This window comes from Nicrophorus vespilloides, unplaced genomic scaffold (genome assembly GCF_001412225.1).
Source record: "Nicrophorus vespilloides isolate i.1.1-1 unplaced genomic scaffold, Nicve_v1.0, whole genome shotgun sequence".
Taxonomy (NCBI): Eukaryota; Metazoa; Arthropoda; class Insecta; order Coleoptera; family Silphidae; genus Nicrophorus; species Nicrophorus vespilloides.
Genome location: NW_017096864.1, coordinates 2,063 through 25,900, shown reverse-complemented (window position 1 = coordinate 25,900; position 23,838 = coordinate 2,063). Strand labels below are relative to the sequence as shown.

General features: G+C 33.6%; 1 protein-coding gene across 6 annotated transcripts; it reads right to left on the bottom strand.

The window, feature by feature from the left end:
* Positions 1 to 1,225: 1,225 nt before the first annotated feature.
* LOC108558336 (afadin) lies at positions 1,226 to 23,573 on the bottom strand. Of its 6 annotated transcripts, none has more exons than XM_017915224.1 (16): positions 23,543 to 23,573; positions 16,091 to 16,218; positions 13,536 to 13,835; positions 13,311 to 13,464; positions 13,123 to 13,248; positions 12,796 to 13,044; positions 6,959 to 7,170; positions 6,631 to 6,908; positions 6,306 to 6,458; positions 5,342 to 6,216; positions 4,963 to 5,291; positions 4,584 to 4,905; positions 3,575 to 4,504; positions 3,123 to 3,444; positions 1,664 to 3,059; positions 1,226 to 1,607 (listed from the first exon to the last, which is right to left on the bottom strand). In XM_017915224.1, exons 1-16 carry the CDS (start codon positions 23,556 to 23,558, stop codon positions 1,290 to 1,292), a joined length of 6,108 nt encoding a protein of 2,035 aa, XP_017770713.1. In that variant the 5' UTR covers positions 23,559 to 23,573; the 3' UTR covers positions 1,226 to 1,289. The 6 variants fall into 6 exon arrangements, with proteins under 6 accessions (XP_017770713.1, XP_017770711.1, XP_017770714.1 ...); XM_017915222.1 differs by lacking the exon at positions 23,543 to 23,573 and adding an exon at positions 16,766 to 17,169; XM_017915225.1 differs by lacking the exons at positions 6,306 to 6,458; positions 23,543 to 23,573 and adding an exon at positions 16,766 to 17,169.
* Between the last annotated feature and the right edge of the window lie 265 nt (positions 23,574 to 23,838).

The following is a 23,838-nucleotide window of genomic DNA, read 5'->3' as shown; positions in this document are numbered from 1 at the left end:
AATTCAAATCAGTTTGCAAACTCCTTTCTAAACTATTTATCACAATATTTGGTAAGGACAAACTTCAAATTGCTGGGTATAATTTCAATTAAATTTTCCTTAAAATGTGCCTGCTCTTCAGTTCCCAAATAAATATATTCTACAAGGGTTCTTAATTATTTAAAGACCATTTGTGAGTCAAAGGTTTGGTATGTTTTCCTGTGATTAAGTAATTATTTCCCAATAGGCGCATGGACTTCTTTGGAACACTGCCCCCATTCTTCTATACTTGCAATTACTGTAATCCCAGAAGCAACAAGAAACTTGTTGAGAGAGTTGTTAATAATTCCTTGGCCATTGTTCTAAAACATCTATATGACTATAATAATTGGTATGTTGGCAGGTTGTGAATGTATAATAAAAGTGAAAAAAAAAATTGGTAAGAAGTCCAGTATATTAACTGATACCACGTTGCTATATTTCATGCTATATACCAGGGGTTGCCAAACTGCGGCTCTTCAAGAATCTTGTGGCTAGTTGACAACAAAACACAAATATTATATATATTTTATATTATGATTGAGATTTTTTTAAAATTATACCAAAAAGTTTAGGTGCGGCTCTTGCTGCAAAAAGACTGGCCATCCCTGCTCTATACCATGCCATCTTAAAAATGTGTCGCAATCGACTTGTTTTTATAGCCTAATTGTGAGAGGGGCAATGACATCCAAGAAAATATTGAGATCGGTTGTTACATCCATAAAAATATGTGCGAGGTGACTGACCGATTGTAACGACGTAACCTACGTAAGAAATAACATAATTATTTAGTATAGACATCGCGATCGATTTGTTGGACACCCCTGCTATATACAATGAGGCGACTAGTGGCGGCTAAATATTGAAGAAAATCCGAATTAACGTTGTATTTTGTAAGATAAATGTTACATGAAATTGTAGTATTGAAAAAGAAAATTGTTTTTAAATATTTATTATTTTTACATATTTATCTTGTCCTCACCTCAATCAAATAAATTTTATTTACATTTCGTTCACAAAATAAAATTTCTTATTCTACTCTATATAAAAAATATTTTTTTTTTAAATAATAAAAATAAAATTGTTTAAGTTCTCTGCAGAATCAAGTTCACTGATATATTTTTATAATTGTTATTTTTGTGAAATAATAACTTAAATAATATTAGCAAATTCACATCTCTTCATCTTTATGTATATACCTATTTATATACATATATAAATTATATGTGTGTGTTATATATTTATATGTATATATATATATATATATATATTTAATGGACCATGCTGGGATTAGGCGATCCCAAATTGTCGATATCTCTTTGGGCCCTTGAAATTTTACTCTTGTCCTTGGGAGTTTCTTGTTCTCCCGTTTCCATTGCAAACATCTTCATCTTCTCTTTGAATGTGAGTTTTTCAGGTATGGGTGCTGGAGTCTTCAATTGGGCCTGCTCTGCCAAACGACGTGTTCTTGGATCTTTATACACTTCCTGAGCCCCAATAACACCGGGCGTCGCTGTACTTAAACTGGACATATTTTCATTAGGCATCGTCGGTGATGCCAACATTGATTCGGCTTGCTGTATGAACAGCTAAAAAAGAAGAACTAGTATTAATACAAATATAAAAAATAAACATTTCTATTTACGTTTGGATCTTCTCTGCGTTCCTCCAAGTCTAAAGTATCTGGTGGTGATTGTTGTTGGAACGGTTGTGGCTGCTGCACTTGTTGGTGTTGTATCTGCTGCTGCTGTATTTGTTGATGCGTCATCTGCTGGGACGGATCATTAAATGAAACCCGCTTAGTTCCTTCTTTGTTTCTCATCGACATTACAGCATAGCTGCATCCACGTTCAGGCGGGGGCGGCGCTTCAGCAATTTCTTTTTGTAAGACAACACCTCCCTTTAATATAGATAATGGCGGTGCCTCCATTTTGCCTACCGAATGAGAAATTGTCGGTGATCCCTTTTCCGTATCTTCATCATCATTTTCAGATGTCTCTTGGGCCCTTCTTTGGAATTCTCTTTCGAACTGAAGAACGCGCAGCTGTTCCTCCTGTTGTACAGTTCGTTGAGATATTGAACTCAGGTCTTTGATCTGCTGCTCTTGCCATTGTCTGCTCAATTCTCTTCTATATTGTTCTTGTCGCTCCTGTTCTTCTCTTATCCACGGATCCCGAGCTTGCTTGGTATTAGGAATACTTTGATTCGGCATGTAGCTCAATTTTGGAGGCTCTTGCGCACTTGCTAAGTATAATGGATGAGTTGTAGTAGGCGGTAGTTCAGGTGGTTGCTCGTCTGCTTTTTTCAGAGGCTTTGGTGCTACAGGTGGATATTTTGGATAGTTATTGTAGATGGCCGGTGAACTGCTATAATTTATGTGTAGATTTTGTAAACTTTTCGTGCTTTGTGCCAAATGATTCTCCGTATTATGGTGTTTATTCACTAACTGCTGGCGCCTTCTAACCTCTTCTCCCATTTCCGCGAGTTTCGCCTGTCCTCTGAAATTATTATTCACAACTTTTTCAGGTTCGCCCACCCATTCAGGCATTCTAATATTTCCGCTACTGGCGTAACGGATTCCATCTTCAGGAACAACATTCTTATAATAATCCTCTTGATTTCTTTTGAAACCTTGATCATTCGGGTAATGGGCATAATCCTGTTGTACCACAGGCTGCTGTTTCATGTGATGATAATTCATTTCACTATTACGTGGAATGTAGTTCGGTATATTTCCATAATGTTTGTTGTTCATCTCCTCTTGTTCATGTTGTTGGTAAGCTTGTGGTGGGTATTGACTTACATTCGGATAAGAATTTGATCCGTCGTTATGTATTCTTTGCGGATTTATTTGGTTCTTTAGGTTTGGCACAGATTGATGCAAAGCCCGAGAGTTGGTTGTCGTATTTGAATAACAGGCAGAAATTGGCCTTTGGTGTTGCTGCTGCTGCTGATGTTGTTGCTGTTGCTGCTGTTGATGTTGCTGCTGTTGAATTGTATTGGATTGAAGAGAATTCTGAGAACTTCTTAATACAGAAGATCTAATAAATGAAACCAATTAAAATATAAATAAAACTTTTATATATATGTTTATGCTATATTACCTGTCATCTAATTGTTGCGGAATTTTGTTTCTATAAACACTGAGATTTTGATAGAAACTAGAATCTTGTTGATGATGCAAATTGTGCGTCGATCTGCTTCTGACTCCCTGCGGCCCAGGAGGAGCTTGAGCGGCGGACGTTGTGTTGATACTATTGTTAGAAGAAGTTCGGCTATAACCCGGATTGAATATATCGTGAGCTATTGGTCTAGATTCCATTCCAGGTGATAAATGATGTAAAGCAGGAACCGATTTCGAGGACAAAATCGTCCTCTCCATGTCAATTTTTGATGGCAAGTCTCTTTCGGACATCCGTCTAGGACCTACAGAAGAACAAACATTTTAGAAAAAAATATAGAAAATAAAAATGAAATCCATATAATGTATAAATCATAAGTGGTGCGTATATAAACAAAAAATTGCAAAAAAGAAATTTGCAAAATAAAATCTCACGGCCAACTTGTGTCACATGTCCTGCATCCTTCCAATAAAAATATTTTGTAAATATCGGACAATCGTCTGTTGCTAGGCAACAGCACTTCCTCACAGTAAAATTTGGTCCAAAATGGTTATTGTTATTATTATAACCTAATTCATCGGTGCTACTATAAATTGGTGCAGTGGTAGAATCGTTGGTCCCTAAGGTAGATTCATAGTTGAATATGCAATTTGAAAATTTACATTTGTGCATAAAATCGTCTTCGATTTTTTTCTTGTTAACATTTTCTTCAGAAAAAGATTTATTCAATTCATCTGTGTGCTCTAAACTAACGTCCAGATTAGGCATCGAGTAATACATTTCTTTGGAGGCGTCGAAACTCTGCGCATCCCAATCACAAAGAAGTTTAATTATCTCCAATCTTTCATTTTCAGTTAGTTTGACTGTTTCCTCACTTCGTGATCTACTCTCCTTTTTGTTTTTCTCATTCAACTCTGGATAACTACGCACAATCGATAGATTCGATTGGGTTGGATGTAGTTCTTTGCCTGAAGGTGATCTCCAACATCTGTCTTTACACTCATTTTTGCTTAAATCAATATTGGAGTTGTAGGTAAGGCTGCTGAGAGTCGACGTGGAACTAGATATATCTTGAAGAGATTTAGAAAATGGTTGTATTTTCAATAAGTTTGATGTTTGTTCTTCATCCAGCGAAAAGCTCTTTGGTAAATGTGGTTTGTCTTCAGAGTAATCTGTCACTTCAAGTGTGAACTGCGGTGGAATCGTTATATGATTCACATCTTGAATTTCAATGCGCGGAATTTCCGCTAAACGTTTGACCTCGCTTCTGTATAAACTATCATCGGAATTGAAAAACACGAAGTTCTTCGGCGGTGGCGAGATGTTTTGCCGCAAATAAAGCGAGGATGCGCGATCCAAAGCAGCTTGCAACAGAAACATTTTGTGTGGAACGAGCGGTAAAACTAGCGCCTAAACGAATATGTCATTACTAAATAAATTTACCTCTATGTGGAGTCGGACTGGGCTGTTGTAACAATGTTGCTAATCCGTGATAGACAGCCCCACCTTTAGCAACTTCTAAAGTCACTATACTTCTTGTTCGAACCAAAAACTCGGCTGCCTTTTCTTGCGTTATACCCAACAAAGAGTGACCATCGACAGAGAGTAGTTGATCGCCGGCTGCCAGTCTTCCATCTCTATCGGCTGCACCACCGGGCACCACGGATTTTATGTAAATACCTAAACGCTCTTGGCCTGCCCCTTTCGCGGCTACTATTGATAGTCCCATACCACCTCCAGCTTTATGCAACTTTATTATTTGAACCTAAAACAGAAACATTAATATTGTAATCACAAAAGCAAATATATATTCGATTACAACCTCAGGTTGAGATGAGCTCATCGCGGATGCGGGTCTTTGAGGTGACATGTAGACAGTCCAGTGGCCAGAGCTAGTCGGTTGGGCAGCTAAGCGGCACAAACCTGATGCTTGCAGTGGTAGCAAAAAGTCAGCAAGTCCAGTAGGAACACCTTGAACGACATCGCAACTAAAACCATCTTCCGGCAATAACAACTGAAGAGGCGGAGCAGGATCCTCATGTAATCTCACTTCCTTGCCTTCCGCTCTCGCCAACTCGTCAGCAACTCCTTCAGATGCTCTGGCTGCTTGTTCTAACAACTGCGGAGAAGCAATTTGTTCGCCATTTTCGCCTGTAAATTATATATGTTATAAAGAAAATTTCATTAAAAAAAGTACTTACATTTATATTGGGTCAACAAAGCTCGCAACTGTAAAGAATTTAATTTGAAGTATGTTGAAGATATTTTAGCTAAATCATCGGCAGTCATTTTTGGTCCCTGTAGAAGATGGACACATTGCACGATTTTAGCCAAATGGCATTCGGCTGCCAATTCAAGACCCTGAGATTCAGCCCAAATTTGCAGATTCCTTAGTCTGTTAAACAGGGTAGATCCGAAATTGCGAGTACACAAATGAGGATTATTAACGACAATTGAAAGCGATTTCGCCGCAATCCAGTGGAATAGTTGAGAGAACAGTTGAATTGTTAATGCAGCATTCACCCGACATTTACGCAGCAGGTTCATTGCCATACTCAAAACGTTGATCATTCCGCTTGGATGATCATCCGGAATGATGGACATGAAGTTAGGCATTATAGTGTTGAGGTCATCTGTGAAACAAGCGACCAAATTCTTGAAAGAGAGTTGCACTGAATCAGCGAGGATGTCCTGAGACTGCAGCGAAAACGCGCTAACGTGCCGATCGGACTTCAGGAAGTGAAGCAATTCGCTTGCGTTCGCCAACCAGAAGGCTTGAGAACTATTTTCGGTGCTTCGATCCTGCACTGTATGCCTTACGAGCATTGCGGCATGTTGGAGAAGAAGTGTTAGTTTATGAGCCCGTTCGGTGGGCGTCAACTCTGGACGGTAATGAGTGGAGGCCCGGTACCTCGCGCAAAGATACAATGTATAAGCAGGAGCTAATCGGAATGTGGGCGTGTTGACGTCCAAATGGGTGATCACTCTTGCTAGGAATTGTTCTTGTGGTTCCTCGGGGAATTCAAGAACTGCCGGAAGGATTGGATCCTGTCCCCGTGAATACCTTTCAATTCCGCTGAAAATTCATTGAATTAGCATTTGAAAATGATCTACAAAATTTGGCACATCGAAAGCTGAAGCAGTATATAAGTAAAAACAAACTACCTGGTGCTGTTTTCGCGATTAGCTGGAGCCTCGTAATTTGACTTATCGTCTCTGGAACCGCTTGCTGTGGAAATTGTTTCCACATTGCCTTCTAAATCGAAAGTAGTTTCGAAATTGTCGCGACTATCAGTGGGGCTCATAGCGTGCGGGGACCTTAATTTGTATAGGGATCAAGCAACATACAACATCAATAAGCAAAACGAATATTAAATACACAATTTTTGGAAATTAATAAAATGACAAACAAAAAATACTAAATGCTAATAAGAACTGCCTCTTGCATGTGCATTTTGAGTAAACAATGGTCTGAGTTCGAAATAATTACCGTTCGTATCTTGAATTATCGCCAACAGAAGTCCTGCGCGGCGTATTTTCTTCCTGACTAGGATCCATGAACCTATAAGTATTGCTATTTCCGAATTTGATCAAGTTGCCATGATTTAAGATTGTGGTCTGATGAATTCGCTGGCCGTTGACGTATGTATGGGCGTCCGCATGGCATGGAGTTAGGGATGTCAAACCATCGGTGTTCGCAATGACACAATGTCTGGGCTGTATATGTGGTCCATACAATTGCAAAGCAATCCCATTCGCTGAACCCACCTGAAATGAAAGTTTTAAAACTGGACATTAAGACCATAAAGACAATTTACCTCCATGACTTCATTCATCAATCGCAACGTTCTGGAGGTGTCTCCGGGATGTGGAGGTGAGCCGTCTGGGCCTAGCTCAACTAACAGTGGTATACTCTCGATCCTCTGGTCCCTTATGTTTATGTTGTTGGTCCCCATTGCGCCCGGTTTCTTCTTTCGTTTACGCGGGGCACAATCCGCTGGTCTCCGTCTCACGTGAAACATTATGGAACCTTCGCAGAGTGAAGGACATTTAATTTAAAAAGACAGATAAAAAGTAAACAAATTGTATGGAAAGCGCAGAAGCACTACGGACTCAAATTACGTGGGCGGGAAAGAGTCCCAAAGGGACAAAATCATTATTTTCTTACTTTTATTTTTGTTTTCGAAATGCCTGCACCACAAATATAATTAATTATTTGTTGACCTTTCATTATCAAGTGTAATTACAAGAGTGAAGAATGTCATGATGATCTATATTGTTTAAGTTCTAAATAATATATCATGAATGAAAGGCTGATTTTTAATTAAATTTATTTTCAATGTTGTTATATTGTTAAATTGAAATATATTTGGTTCATTAATTGAAATGCCTAATAAATACTTCCTCGCGTAGTTTCTTAATTAAACACCTTAATTAATAATTCTTAATTTAAAATAAATATTACACGTTGATGCCAAAATCATCAAATATTTATGAAATATGTACTTATTGCGATTCGCTATTATTTACCTAACAGGATTTCGCATTTTCCACCACTTCTTAGTCTCTTCAAAGACCGAAAGCCCAGCATTTTCGAGCGCGCAGATACTAGGTTTTCACTATGAACTGTTTGAAAGGCTATTTTTCCTACGAAATATTTAATAAACCGCAATGCGCGTACGTCACTGGCCCGGTGTTTCGATATATTGAACAGATGATGGAAATTTCACTTTTTTATGACTAAAATATGTTTGTGTGTGTATGTATGATGTGGTGTTTGGAAAAGCTGGAACACGAGAGCATGCTCATTCCCACGGCACGGACAAACTGGACGTAAATAATACACATAACATATATATCGAGGACCTCGCGGCTTTAGACGAAGACCGATCGATTATCTAACAAATAATCCAATGGGAAAACGCCAAAACCAGACAGAGATGGGACGAATACACAAACAGCACAGCATTTACATTCATAATGTAATGAAACAATTGCAGATAATATAATTGATTTATATAATATTCTATATTTATAAGATTTGACCCAATTTACCAACATATTATGTATATTCCTTGTTTCGCAACGAACTTGTGCGTTATACAGACATAGTTTACCAGTTTATTAGTTATATTTTTCTATTCCATAGTTATATTTAGAAATTTCTGTTATAATTACCATATTTATAGAATTGGAAATATGTAGTCATAATACGTTTTGCTGGACTCAAAATGTTGTTTTTTAACTTTTTTTTTTAATTTAATTCTACTCAATATTTATGGCTAAATATAAATATAATACTGGCTTATAATGTTTTACAGTTAACCAAAGTTGTAACAACTCGGAAATTACAGAATATCACTTAAATAAAACATAGACAATGTAATCGAAATGCATTAAATGTCTCATATCAAGTAATTTGTAGTCGATAACCAACATGAAGATAAAAATCTCAAAAAAAATATCTTACAAATACATTACATTTAGTAATTAAACTTCCCACACATACATTATTAAAATACTATCGAAAGAATATCACGTGAAAGAATTCTTGTTATTATTCATTAGGATAAACTAAATTATGTAAGTAAATAAAGTTGATATTGTTAGTAATATGAAAGTTTATGTTAATAATAAGCACTATTTATATTTTAATTTAAATAGATACCCTAAAATGTACCATACATGCGACCTAAATACACCAAGCTAAGAAAACATTATGTGAACTAATTTAGAACCCTATCGTATAGCAGCACATCGTAATGATGCCACCGTTCAATATTAATAGAACGGATATTTCCTCTTTATATTTGTTGCGTAATTTCAATTATCGTCTTCCCGGCATGCATTTTTAATAGGTTTAGTTTCGTTGTTACAGTGCACATGTATGCACCAATCATTTGTTTGTATATGTTTTTAACTCGTCATGGAAACGGTGCGAGGATGCATTAATAATATCGAAACTGGTGCCAAGAAAATTTGCAGCGACTAAGGGAGGCACTGCGTCGAACTTAAATGGAAATCTATACTGGCGTTATTAGATTAACAACACTTATTAAGCCCGAAGGGGGTTGGACGGATTACGTAATCGGGTTTTGTTAGTTTGTTGTTTTTTTGTGTTCTTTGTGTGGTTTCTTTGTAAACCTTTTTTGAATACCTAATCGAGCGCTACATCAAAAGCAGCAAAAATTACGCTTATTTTCTATTTTCGGTGACACGGAAAACGCAGAAGTTTGCCTCAAAGACCTTGAAACACTTATCGATTTCTCCCCCGGCCGAGTTTCTATCCATTGCTGTGTATATGTGTGTTGTATACGTACACGCCAATGCATATTGTTGCCCAAAAAGTCTCATCGTAAAAGAGTAAATTGGTTGTGAACAATACGTACGTCTGATACCCCAGTCCAACATTTCAATGTTCCATCTGCGTTCTTCGAATGATGCCCAACTTATCCCCGATCCCTCTGCAGGAGGAAATCATCGGATGAAATCCGCATCGACTGTATACATCGCACATACTATTATACTTCAATTCGTTCTCATTGCCGAAAATTACATTTCCATTTTTCATCACTTTCGTTTATTTATTTTGTTGGTTGCAGCTTGTCTCTAGAGCTTTGCTCAAATTGATTTCTCCCAAATGGAAGTCGGATGGCACCCCAGTTTTTGTGTGATTGCCAGACAGAGAGCATGAAATATATCAGTCAATCTATGAACCAAACGCATGCGCCTCCTGAATCTTATTATTATTAGTGGCGAAAATCACAAACGATTTGTTGATGCAGACAATTCCAATGGATATATAAATTACAAAATATAATTAAATCAAAGAGTCAAACCGAAACCGAACCGAAATTAACCGGAATTTTTAACTGAACCGTAACGGTAACTGGAACGAAAAATTGCTCAATTGAGAAACCTATACCGGAAATTTTAATTACGGTTAAATTATTATTTTTTTTCATTAAATTAATTCATAATCTGTATGATCTTTGATGGTAGTGTGACATTAAAACAAACTCAAATGAAAGTGATTAAAAAGGTTTATTTCTTTTGAATTTTCAATTTTATAATTGAAAACAATAGTAAAGAAATTTTGTAAATAAAATTAAATCAAAATTTGAATTTGGACTTGATTTTAAATTTCAACCGGAACTGAATAGAAAGTTTTCGACGAACCAAAATCGAATCTGGAACGATATTTACTTGGAACGTAACCGTAAACCGAAACGAAATTAATTTCGGTTCAACTCTCTGAATTAAAAGCACCATCCATTTCCAGATTTAGTTTGTATCTTGAGTAGAGCCACAGAAAATTTCAAGTAATCCGTTCTGGGCAATTCCTAATTTGCAAACTACGTAAAAAAATAACCTTCACTTCAAATAAATATGTAAATAATGCAGTTTGCCATCACGCAAGACAATAATATTATTGATTTGCAAATAGTATAATAAGTAGTATTCTAAATTAGTAGCAAAAACAAATGAATTTTACATGCATCCTCGCATTTCAGATTTTAATCGCTTCAAACAAATGGATTAACAATGCAATTATAATTAGATTTATGTATTTCTGTTCTACAATACAGACTATCGATATTGAGGCAATTGTCAATCGTGAACTAATTAAGTGAATGTTATGATAGAATACCATATATATACAAACAATGTACAACAACATTACATACATTTCTAAAATAAAACAAGATCACCTACGAATTCGTTTCTGTTTACGTTCTTTGCAGTAATTTCAACTTACAGGCGTGTGTTGTGGCAGAAATGGAATACGAACAAAGTACATACATGAATTAATAAAAAAACAACTCGTGTTCAGTGAGCATTGTTTTTTAGAAATTAGTGACAATTATATTTGATTCTAATATTAGTATAAGTTAATGCTGGATTATAACTTGAATTATAAAGTTGAAACAAATATAATTTAAATTGAAAATAAGATGAGAATACAGTGGAATCTCGCTTAACGAGCAAAATGAATTGTAAGAAAAATGACTCGCTTAACGAGCGACGTTTCGCATAACAAGTGACGATGATAAGTCCCGAATTTCACGCCTGCTACATCATTTTTCAAACTTGTGTACACTTGTGTACATTATGTGTATTTTTGAATATGTTTAACTATACGAGTATTTCAATATACGAGTAAAAATCCGGAAATTTTGGAAGGGATTAAACTCGTTAAGCGAGGTTCTACTGTACTACTTTTAAATATATTCAAACATAGTTGACGGACCACGTCCATTTATATTTAAATAAAACTTACCACGTTTATGGTAAGTATTTTTTATATAGATAATAATATGTATTACAACAATAAAAATACGTCTTTCTATAGATATTATTATTAATAATATTTTAAATATTATAAATATCAACATTTTAATGAGACTAGTATTATTAATGAGGAAATAAAATTAAATAAAAGCTGTATTCAAAATATTATTTGTGTTCGATGGGTAGCCTATACCATAATGCATTTGTATTCTATCAAGGATGAAAACCAGTTTAGAGTCCGAGAGAAACCGTTATATTATACATAACATTGAATCGTACATTGTATTTTATCTATAAACAGAACTCAATACATATAGCATTGGACCGAACATTTTTAACCCTAACAAAAAATACAAATATTCCCAACCACCAAAAGTCCTCGTGTATATTATACATTCAACACAACATCTAATCAAATATTCGAAAGTGGGACGATAGTAATTAATACGTTATATTATAGAAATATATATTATAACGTATACTGTAGTGCAATTACAATAGATAAAGTATCTAGCAAGAGATTCAATGTTTATCGGACACGGAGATTTTTAAAATATTAATTATATTACCACCACAGAATTGTACGATCTACTGGAGTCTCAAAACTAAACACATTCACTCAATGCAGAGAAGTGAAAGACGACGAGGGCCTGTTTTTGTTGGATACAGAGAAAACGCATAATACCAATAGCATTATTTAAAGAAAAATAAATCATTAAAATAATAATAAAAGTCATTCAATAATTTATAAATGTATTTTGTAAGTATGAACCTAAGTATTTACCATTTAAATTTAATTATATTTCTTTTTAAAATGAAGTAATGTGTTTGCATGTGTAGCCAAAGTTATTAAAACTAAAAAGATGTAATTTGTCCATTAATCGTGTTAATAAGTAAATTATATTAGGACAGAAAGTCCTATGGTAAGTAGCCCTTTGGAGCAGATCAATTTGGTTTTAATTTTCTTATTATGTTATTTTTGTGAGTTGTTAGTATGGTGATTTGTTGCAATACATGTTATTATTATATAAATTATAAATGTATCCCATCTTCATAGCATGTCTCATGTTTCTATGTAAAATATAGCTAGTTTCAAACTAATAGCATTTAATAGGTATTCCGTAACCGCCGGTTGATTTAATCTCTTTTTCCATTCCCTTATCAGCAATTATTTTAATATATTCCATAGATTAATACTGTTCAATATCTTGTAATTTGGGAAACATCGTCTACGTAATTTTAATAAACCCGCTGTTGATCAATCAAGACAAACGCACACACGTGTTTGTGTATGTGTAAAGGAGTTAGTATGAATTTTCAGAATTAATTTGAATCCGATCGTATGATAAATATATAGACTTACTAGTGTTGGGCGAGTTCATGAGTATCGATAGAGGACACTCGTCGTCGTCGAGAACGTATTCGATGTCAGTGCCACCTGGCTGCTGAGTTACCTGAACTAGGCACCAATGCAAGGGATCTAGATGATTCATACCGTACTTATCTAACATTTCCCGAACCACGGATCCAGCGCAATCTCTCACTGATAATAGCAATGTTTTATAAGGCACATCTTTGCATAATGCTTCCCCGTATATTTTCAAAGTTCCTCCTAGAAACAGGGAAAAAGGAAACGGACGGGTGTTAGCAGTCGCTTTAAATTTATAACGTATTCGGAAATAGACTATACCAGTATCGGGCCCGCCATCTTTCGACCGGAACTGTTGCAACTTTTTCTCGAGCTTCTGTTGCCGCCGTCGTCGCATAACGGCTTCCGGGTTAGAAATCGACCTCGTGAATGACGTTTCCGGCAACTCTACAAATTCAAATAATTGAAAAAGGATATTTACAGGAACCAGAAACAACGTTCGTTCTTACCTGTGTATAGTTTTTCGGCAACCCCGTCGTCGTTTTCCGCGTTCTCCTTCTTGAGACGCGACAGCTTTTCCTGCTTCTTCAACTGTTTCTTCTCCCTCTTGGAGAGTTTCCGCCGGAAGCTTGAGTTACCCTCGGATAGGCCGACTGCGCTGGACTGGAACACAAACGGAGAGTTTCGTTTTAAATTAGACGTTAATTGCGTAATCGCGCAATTCGTGCAATTACCGTTTTGTCATCGACGTTCTTGAGCAAGAATCTGCCCTCGCGGTCGTCGACATGCCAATTGAGCTGCACCAGTAGGGGTTTTTCGTCTGGAGACATCTTTCGCTCTGGGTAATGTTCGTGCAACTCGAAGAGTGCGTACGATGGTACTGAAAGCATCCTCATATCTGGCCTGAACTTCTCTATCAGAGTTCCGATCACATCTTCAACGGTCGCATCCGATGCAACTCTGATGCACTTCGTCGCCACTTTCTGTCCAGAATCTTGGAAGTAAAATCGCATCACGCCATGAAATTCTAAATCCTTGGGACAGAGAACAAAACGACAAATATTTTATAAATGTGTGTCAGACCAATTTTCCCAACGCAAATATAATGCGAATGAAGAAACTTTCACGTTTGTACGATGAGATTTTCTCTCTAAATGGAAGCGACGGAGGAACAAAAAATAACTAAAATGCACGCGAATGCAGGTCACGGTTCGCTAAACGTCCACAATATATAAATAACAAACGTACAGCAACTATTCTAGAGCTCCGTTTCAGCAGCCACTCGGCCGTGTTTCCTTTCCTTCCTTCCACGACTACGAGCAAACCCATTTCCAACCATGCAACCGACAACAAAACGGTTGACGGACGGAAGACAAGAAAAAGACAATTTCGCATAACCCAATTTATAAACTATTCTAATTAGACATGCACATAAACAATACAAAACTATTAGAACGCGATCAAACAAAAAAATATACATATTTTATCTCAAAACATTTAAAAATCAAAGCTATTTTGTAATGCATTTTTATTATATTTAATATTTTTATTAAGTTTTAATTTTTCACATAAAGTATTTAATTTTTAATTAAATTGCTTAAGTAACTGTTTTCTTGTAAACCGATAAACAAAAAGAAACAAATTAATTATGATATATTTATAGAAAAGTACATAACTAAATGAATATATAATAAATTGCGCGTGGCATTAAAACTTATTACTGTGGCATATAGTTTTAATTTTATTAGTGTATCTATTTGTGTAGAGATGGTAAAGGGTACCGACGGCAAACATTGGTTAACTGTAGCATAAGTACCCTATGAATGCCATCGGTCATTTTAAGATAAAAATATTTATCAAAAAGTATGAATACTACTGACTTTACGGTTCGTTAAGAAAGACTCAGCAAAGTAGAAATGCATTGAATTTAAGAAAAAAGTGGCATATGAATTTGCAAGTCTAGTTTTTTAAGTGAACGTATTATATTGCATACGTGTTTTTTATTAATATCTCCTTCCATCGACATAATTTGATGTGCTACATTTTGATAGAAGTAAACTTTCTATATTTTTACTTAAATATCTGAAAAATATTTGTTTTACATTAAATTACAAATAGCAGTATTTGTACAATAATATGTACTTCAATATGTAATTTGCTTATATTTAATAATTTAAAAATAATTTTGATACGCCTACACTTCTAAATGTACTATATATTAAAAATATTAACGATAATAAATATAGAGAGATAAGACGTCAGTCTTTAATATTAAATAAAAAGCGCTCACATTAAATAGTATGTTAGGTGATTTTTTTTTTTTAATTAATATACTTTGTTATAAATTTCTATAGACAATAAGCAATTATCAATATTAAAAAAAACATATCAGATACAAAATAAATAAAAAATATTTAAATGTATTCGGCAGTCAACGTAATTTAATTAAGATTCTTATATTGGTAGTTTGCAAAAAATATTATTCGACTATTAGATAATAATAACACAATTCATATCTAAATTTTAAAGATTTACTTGATGTCGATAATATTTATTCCATTATTGACCTTTAAAAATATTATTGTTATTATCCGTTATTTAAATTATCATAAATGAATAGATGCAAATAATATTATATAGACCCATTTAAGGTGTCAATAGAGCAAAATATGCCCACAAATGATCTATAAATAACTAGAAAACGTAAATGCGCTTGTTTGCTCAAAGTAAATAAAAAATAAATTGAATGAAAATTATTATAATTCGTAATGGCGAAGAAGCTTTACTTTGCATTAGTGATTAGTATTGTATATAAGAACTAATTCAAGTGATATATAAAAAATATAATATAAACTAAATATTGAATTTTACATTTATAAAAAATAATCGGATTAGTGCCATTTGTGGTACGAACTGGTACTAACATAAGGTATACCACGTGTTTTACTCAAGGTAAAAAAGGAATTCTATATAAAACATTACTAACCTAAGATAAAAAGCGTTAGATATTGTCCATTTTAAAATTAAACATACTTATATTTCATCTAAGTTGAATATTAACGTTAGAATTTAAGTAAATTACAAATTATTTAAACATTTTGTTTTCGATTAACACCTGTTGTATGATTTGTATGATAAAACGTCCTATTATTAATGATTTCATAAATACTAAATTGCTCGGTTTAAATATTACCAATGAACAAACAACAACAAATAAATAAGTACACAAATATGATGAGATAAAACTAGTTTTGAACTAGTAACAGACATGTAGCATTGCGTGACGTACCTCGTTTGGTTCTGATAATTCGAAGATGTCCAGTCGATTCGCATTCCACTGTGCAATGACATTCCTCAGAGCTTCCCTTTCCGGCGCCCTGTGGTCAACGACGCCAGACGATTGCATCTTCTTAACGACTGCAAAAAAGAAGAGGGAAACATTATTCTCACAATACACCTAACATTCTTTGTAGGGGAAAAAAGGCCGGCAGCAACAATCGATTCGGGAAGAATGAAAAGTAAAAAAGAAGGTAATTTGTGGGATTATCGTCTCGCTTTCTGGTGGTCGTCTGCGGTGCTCGAACGCGAGGGCGGAGCCGGCAATGACATAATCCAGATTTTTATTGTCGGGTCCCAAGAACGTAAAGTGCATTCCATCGGGTTTTATCAGCACCCAAAACAGGTACAAGTCAAATAACATCCGGTATGCGACAATTCGACTATTTATACACACACATACACTGCCAAGGTGCACATAGGATCTCACAAAGCACACGCATTATTATTTTCGAAGCAGAATACCAATTGTCGTTGATCACGTTGTTGGGAGGAGGATTCATTCTTATTCAGAAAGAGACAACAATGAACGCCTAATTGTTTACTTATTCACCAATTCAATTTTAAAATATTTTAAAAATGTATATTTATATGTTTTTATACATGCTTTTTTAAAAGGAATTTTTACCTGGCGTTCTCTGGACTTTGTCTTTGGTACCTGAATGGCTCTGCGAAACCATTTTATCTCCCCTTTTCTTTTCCTCTCCGTCTTAATGTGATTTCGTTTTAATTTACTTCAATTGGATTGCAATGGCAACGCGTTGCACTTGTTCACACAATATACATTTTATTTTTCCCCATGTCTTATGGTGTCCTCTGATGCCGACTTCCTTCCGATGAATGAAAACTTTTTCTAATTGAAGTTGTTGCTGTTTGTTAATACTACCACGACGACGGAAGGGGCAGACAACAAGCACTGCACAACAATAACAGGGTGGTGTATACGAAGGACTGTTGCCTGTTAATACAGAAGGGGACCGAACTAGCTCACCCTCCAACTTATTTGAAACGACTGACCGGCGACGCTTGGGTCGGTGAAAACTCAGGACTCAGGAGTCTCGCTCGTCGTACACATTTATTCGAATACAGACACACATAACATTTTACGCACTACTCTCCCTCCCACCTTCGACCATAAAACCAAATGGCTAGGAGTTTCTTGTTTCTCCGCCCAACATCCGAGACTTAACTTTCTTCTTCATCATCATCATCCACATATCAAATTAGATGAAATCTATACAGACCGTCAATTAAACAGCACATAGTCACATACCGTGCAATCATCAGTTTTGCTTAATACAAACAAATCCATAAAATTCTACATATTAATTATAAATACTTTTAATACTTAAACACGACATACTTTAATACTACTGACACCTTGGACAAGTACTTTTAGTATAAACGTATAGTTTCCTACGCTATTGAATTTCAGAAAGGAGTCACATTCTGCAATTTTCTGAATGTATGGATAATATTAGGATTGAATTAAAACTATATTATAAAAATAGTAATTATTTCATATAGAAAAATAATTAAATTATTTCCTAAGATCAAAAAAAAAATCAAATCGCCTATTTCAACGATTTTAAATCGTTCAAATAATCACATATAAGTGAAACTACATTAATTTTATCTATTTTATTCAATTTTTTTTTTCATAACTACAATCAATTTCACATTTATAACCAACAAATAAAAACATCTGTTGAAAATCAACTTTCTCAATAAGTTATTACAGAAGTCATTCTTAATATTTTAAATTAGAAAAAACATATACATATATGAGTATAGACCAGGGGGAGGGCAAATGCAGTCCTCGTGTGCGACTTCGATCAGTGTGGATTCACTATAGTACGGTTTAAAAATTTCATAACAAAATAAATTCTAAAAACAAAGTAGTACAATATTTTTATAAATATTTTTTTTTCTTCTGTACAGCTGTATTTACTTAATTAATAGTAAATAAGATGATTGAACATTGATTTTATAAACGTAATGGTGTATAATATATTCAAAAATAACCTGTAGGGCGGGACTGAAAGTAATGAAAAATGTAATTAGCATTTATATTCAATGATCAAACATATCATGTAAATATAATTTATGCAAAGAAATTAAAACCATATATGATATTTATGTCACAGTTCGAAAACTCACGTAACGTACATGTAAATAATGAGTGAATAGAATGTTCTACAAAAAGTAATTGACCCATTAATCAAATTAAAATTTTCCAAACAACTGTCGCGTGCATTGATTATCAAATTATAATTCATAGCTTGGTAACAAAACATTAATAAAAAAAATTTAACCAATTTTTATTGTTGTTAATTACTTTTACGATTTTATGAAATGGTAAAAAATATGACATATGTGTTACTTGTAGAAGGAGAACCCTTCTCCTCCTAGCCCTGAACTGAGAGCTATCAATTTCAATTCTCCATCTGACAACGTTATTGGGCCTTAAATAAGTGCATTTTTATTGTTAGTAATAACGAGAATTATGTTGTTAAGTCACGATATAACGTTGTTTCGGTCACATGTAAATATTTTCTTGATTACTACATGTTTTATGAATACCGTAAACGCGTGTTCTGTTATCTTTGATGAATGAAGTGCAATCCAACGTGTTAATTCCATTAAGTTTGTATTGTATTATCATTATTTAAAGAAAACTCATTTTTATTATATCTAATCAAGTTTATCCGTGATTCCAATTAATGTAAATAATTTAAAATTAAACAAATGGAACGTTCAACATACATTGTTATTAATCAGTGGCGGATCGCGAAACTGGTGGAGTCAGGAGTAAAAAACTTATTTATTATTTTATTTTGAAACTAGTGAAGGAAGAGATAAGTAAACTTAGCGTTAATTATCAACACCGGCTTGATATTCACCGAAACCCCCTAGCTATGGAGCTGACTAACACAGAGAACCATCGCCGAAGATTGAAGCGTTTCAAGCCCCAAGACCTACCAAATCGTTTTTAGAATAAGTAGTTCGTGAGTGCGTATCTTGATTGTGCGTTATGTTAAGGTTGGTTACTGGACCAATCCCTTGACTTTTTTTTTATTTTAATTGTCACCAGTCCAATTCATTGTCTCATGTGAAAAATTTATTTTTCAAAAAGTAAACATATTTTTTACACATCATCAATTATTATTTATATAAATATTCTGCTGATCTTTGTTTCATAATCAAACCATTCAATTTGTCGTAATACATATGAACAAATAGTACGATTAGAGCAGTCAACCAATCTTGACTTTTTTAAATGTGTTTTAAAATAATTTCAATTAATTTTAACATTTCGAAAAGCTATCAAGCATTTAATCGTAGGTAGAGCGACTTAACAATTCGGCCATTAGTCGCCCTATTACTTTTTAATATATGTTTTTATTTCATTTTTGGTTATAATATATATGATTTAAGGTACTTGAACAAATAATGACTTTTAGTTTTTCAAATAACACTTCAAATATAAAATATTTCAACACATTCAATGACACCTCTCTTCAAGTGTGAATGCTGTAAATTGTTTAGCAGTGCATACTATTTTCGGATCTGTTAAGTTAAAATTAATTGCCAGTTGATTGACGGCCGTGTGTAAAGTGATTACACAATTTCCGAAGTGCTCGTTACAGCGACTATTTCAAATTAACATGATTTATTTAACTTTAACAAATGTGAAAATGAACTTATTTTAAACATCTATAAAATAATAATGAAAGAAGATTGTTTATGTATAATGTACTTTACCGATATTTATTTATGATTTTCAAATTCAAACATTCTGATCCTACTACAATATTAGTTATTAATTATTTTAATTAATTATGTGTTGTGCAGAAACTTAATTAAAAGTTCTAAAAATATGTACATTCTTTAATGTAAATTGCTACGTTCATTAATAAACTATACAATTTTTATTTAGAATTTGTTCACAGTAATTTAAAATTAAATACAAAGTTTTATTGTAAATAAAATAGAACATCGCGCACTTGATGTTTTACAGCTTACTTTAATGATCTTAAAATGATCATAGAAACCTGATATCAAAGTTTTAACAACACGCGTATTTACACAATACACAAGGGCAAATATTGGAAAATTCGTATGTTTTTAGAACTTATATTTAATGTAAAGTTAAGTTAAACTATTTGCTTTTAACTAGTTTATAAATCATGTTTTATTTTTTGCTTAAACAAATTTACTAACGTTATATAAAGACAAATTATAGCTTCTCTTCCGAATTTGTATTCTATCGAAACACTATTTAAGCAAAATATAACTATATAGTGATTTAAACGTATTTGTTTTGTGATATTTCACTTGTAAAGAAAAGTCAATATTAATTCTTCTTTTTAGATGCTTGATTTTATAAAGTAAACATGAAGGTGTTAAATATTTTTCTTCGATAACTCTATTTAGATATTGTAGGGTTAATTTATGTTCTGGGATGCATAGTTGTACAGCACAGTCTTGTTTAATTTTTGCGCCTTAAAACCGTCCGTCTGTCTAATCTAAATGACTGTCTGGCGTAAAAGGAAAATAAACAGAAGGGGTCGAGGAATGTCAGGAATTCGTTCGGCCAATTGGGGATTGCTGAGTGAAAAAGAGGCGCGCACGTTCTGTGCGTATTGAGTTACAGACATCAACCTCGTAAATTATATTTCCATCATTTCAGGCGTAACTGACTGAATAAAAAAAACATAAATACAGGCACACAAGGAAACCCCTCTCGTGTCATGAATCGGTACACACAAATTTAATATCCGTTTCATTTTCTTTATTTTTTCTAATCATATTTATTATTTTAGTGCGATGCACCGAGCATTGAAACAAGTGTTTTGAGTGGTACGTGATCAAATTAACAAACGCTTGGCTTGCATGAATAATAAATGGTATTCAACTGTTTCCTTCATTATGTTCCGAGTTTTAGTGTACTCACTTGTTTTTTTTAAACCATTCACGAGTCGCACTTCGACACATTCACAATAAATTCTAGGGCAAGTGTGTTATTTGTGTATTATTTTTACCAGTCAGTCGATAATCCGCGACTGCCGGTGCCTGCCATCCTCTTCAAGGGATGAACTAGACCGCCCTTTCACCCTTTAAACAAAAAAAATATCTACTCTCTTTTTTTCATTTTGAATTAGCCCTTTTCTCATTTACTCTTCAGACTAGACCAGACAACAATAAGTATGCCACTTGAGACTATAATTTATTGCCCTTAAAATATATGACCCATGATGAGGAGGCCCTGAGAGTTATTTGGGTCATTTAGTAATTCGTGAAAGTACCTTACCGAGAACGTTTAACCTCATTAAAAAGAAACAAACAGCAAATACATGTATATTCGGTCTCGAATACTTATTCTTTAAACAGACTCGCTTCAACTTTCAGTTGTCATACACACAGCATTCCGTGTGTATTTATATTTGTGAATGTATTTAAACTTTTAAAACAATTAAGTCAAATACTGGAACCACCCACAGCTATAAAACATAATAATATTTGTTAAAAAAAAAACTTGTTTTTCCTGTTATTTCAAACTAAATTAAACTGTTAGTCATCAATGACACGTTTCCGCGCATTTAATCATTTTATTAACAAAATTTAGCAACAATATAAACTTCGTTAGAAAACACTATTATCGAGTCTTCATTTCAACTTGACACAATTTAATATAAAACGTTCTAAAACTTAGTTTCACATTGAGATAAGATAATAACTACTTAATAAAAAATATAGCAGCACATTAAAATATATAATAATTGTTTATATTAGAATCAAAAAAAAAACTAACAATTATTGAAATTCGAAAAATCTATATAGAAAATGTCCTCCCTCTACCAATCTATTTTTGTAATCTTATAATAGTATGAATCATAGCAATATATCGATCAGATGTAGGCTGACGAATTTGCGATGCATGTTATATAGTATAGGGGAGTAAACATATATATAGGCAGACTATGATTAATACGAATTCGAATAGTCCAAAATTAGATTTACTTGCAGCTTCGTTGACTCAATACTCTTTGTTATAACTGCGAATGAACACCATAATTAAATTTGTATAAGTCATTTTCAGTTTGTCCTTATAGCAGTAAATTTGTATAAGCAAGCATCATTGGTTTCCATTAAAATGGAATGTAGATTGTTAGCATATGTAATGGTATATTTACATATAATTTATTCTTATTTAAAAAAAACTCAATAAATTTGTCTACATTTCACCAATCAAGAGAATTTACGCAACATTATTTTATATACTTTTAATATCAACCAATTATTTTCTCATTCAACAAGGCTTATTTGGACTGTTACTAATCTCATTATTAGAATGTCATTGATTGCTACCGCTTGTTATATAAATTACTGACTTGCTGTTACTTCAATCGTTATCTTATTCGAGACTTCTATTCAAATTATCTACTGGAATATAATGACTTATTAGTTTAATGTCAGAAAATATTCTTGATATTAAACTTATACATATACTGCATTTATTTATAATAATAAAGTAAGACTACCTGAAAAAATATTCCCAGTTCGCAAAGAAAACGTTCATCTCCCCGTCCAAGTTGTTCGTAACTTTCGTAAAGCATTGAAATTTAAATTATCAGATATGCACCACCGATTGTCAAACTATGTTCGCGGTCTGCGGTCCAATTGAAGTCTTCAGTTTCCTATATTTTGAATTTTGTTATTCAAAAATTTTTCATTTTATTATTTTTATATTTACGATTTGGGTTGGGAACCCCTGGACTTAACTATAAAATAAAACAGACTTTCCATTAATTAATGCTTCAAAAGTATTTTTTCAAAAATAGTTCAAATACTTTTTAACAAAATTTAATTTAATTGGAATTAATATTAATAACGTTTGACATTTTTCAGAACGCCATTTTTTTTGTATGATTCTTTTGTTACAATTTATATTTTATTGTCTCTGGGCGGAAAGACTTAGGTCGATAGCCCTTTGGTTACAATTGGTGACTAATAATTTTTTTTTAATTTTATTTATTATTAATAATAACAATAATATATTTATGTTTGCACAAAAATGTGAAATAAAATTTCACATGAATCATTGCTTTTTTTAAAATCAATATTTGAGACATATATTTCACGCTACTATGCGCATAAAAATAATAATAGCATTAGAACAAATCGTCGTTCCTTTGTTTTCCTTTGTAAGCTTTTTTTCTATTTAGAATCCCATTTTCTGGGCTTATCGCATTACGTGTAATTAGATTACTTTCTGTTACACAGCCATGCAAAGTTGCGGAATGTGAGCAATAATGGCAGCGGTCATCATGCAATGCGACGGCAGAGCAAAAAAATAAAGAATAACAAGCAGAAAAAGAATACAGGAAAGAAAACAAATTACTGTGAATGGACTTCATTCATGAATGGGAATAGGTTGACATCTCTCGTGCGCAGCATTCGCTTGAAACAAATTCAAGTGGATTTAATTAATAATTAACCTCCTCCTTCGCCGCGCCGCCGTGTGACAAACCTCTTTTTAAAGTCCCCCCCTTGTTGTTGTTCGTGGTCGTTCCAGTAGACCCATGTTCTCACAGCGACGAATCAAATGAATATCCCATGACTCACTTCTGTTAACTTCTGGTTTCTTTCAAAAAATCTCTCATCCAGCTGAGAATAAATATCAAATTTGGCGTATTT

Excerpts from the sequence above, each read along its gene's own strand:
- LOC108558336 (XM_017915222.1), bottom strand. The coding sequence starts at position 16,817 with ATGGTTTCGCAGAGCCATTCAGGTACCAAAGACAAAGTCCAGAGAACG. Across the intron at positions 4,906-4,962 it reads TGAGCTCATCTCAACCTGAG|GTTCAAATAATAAAGTTGCA; the intron begins GTTGTAATCGAA and ends TTTCTGTTTTAG. Across the intron at positions 1,608-1,663 it reads AACGCAGAGAAGATCCAAAC|CTGTTCATACAGCAAGCCGA; the intron begins GTAAATAGAAAT and ends CTTCTTTTTTAG.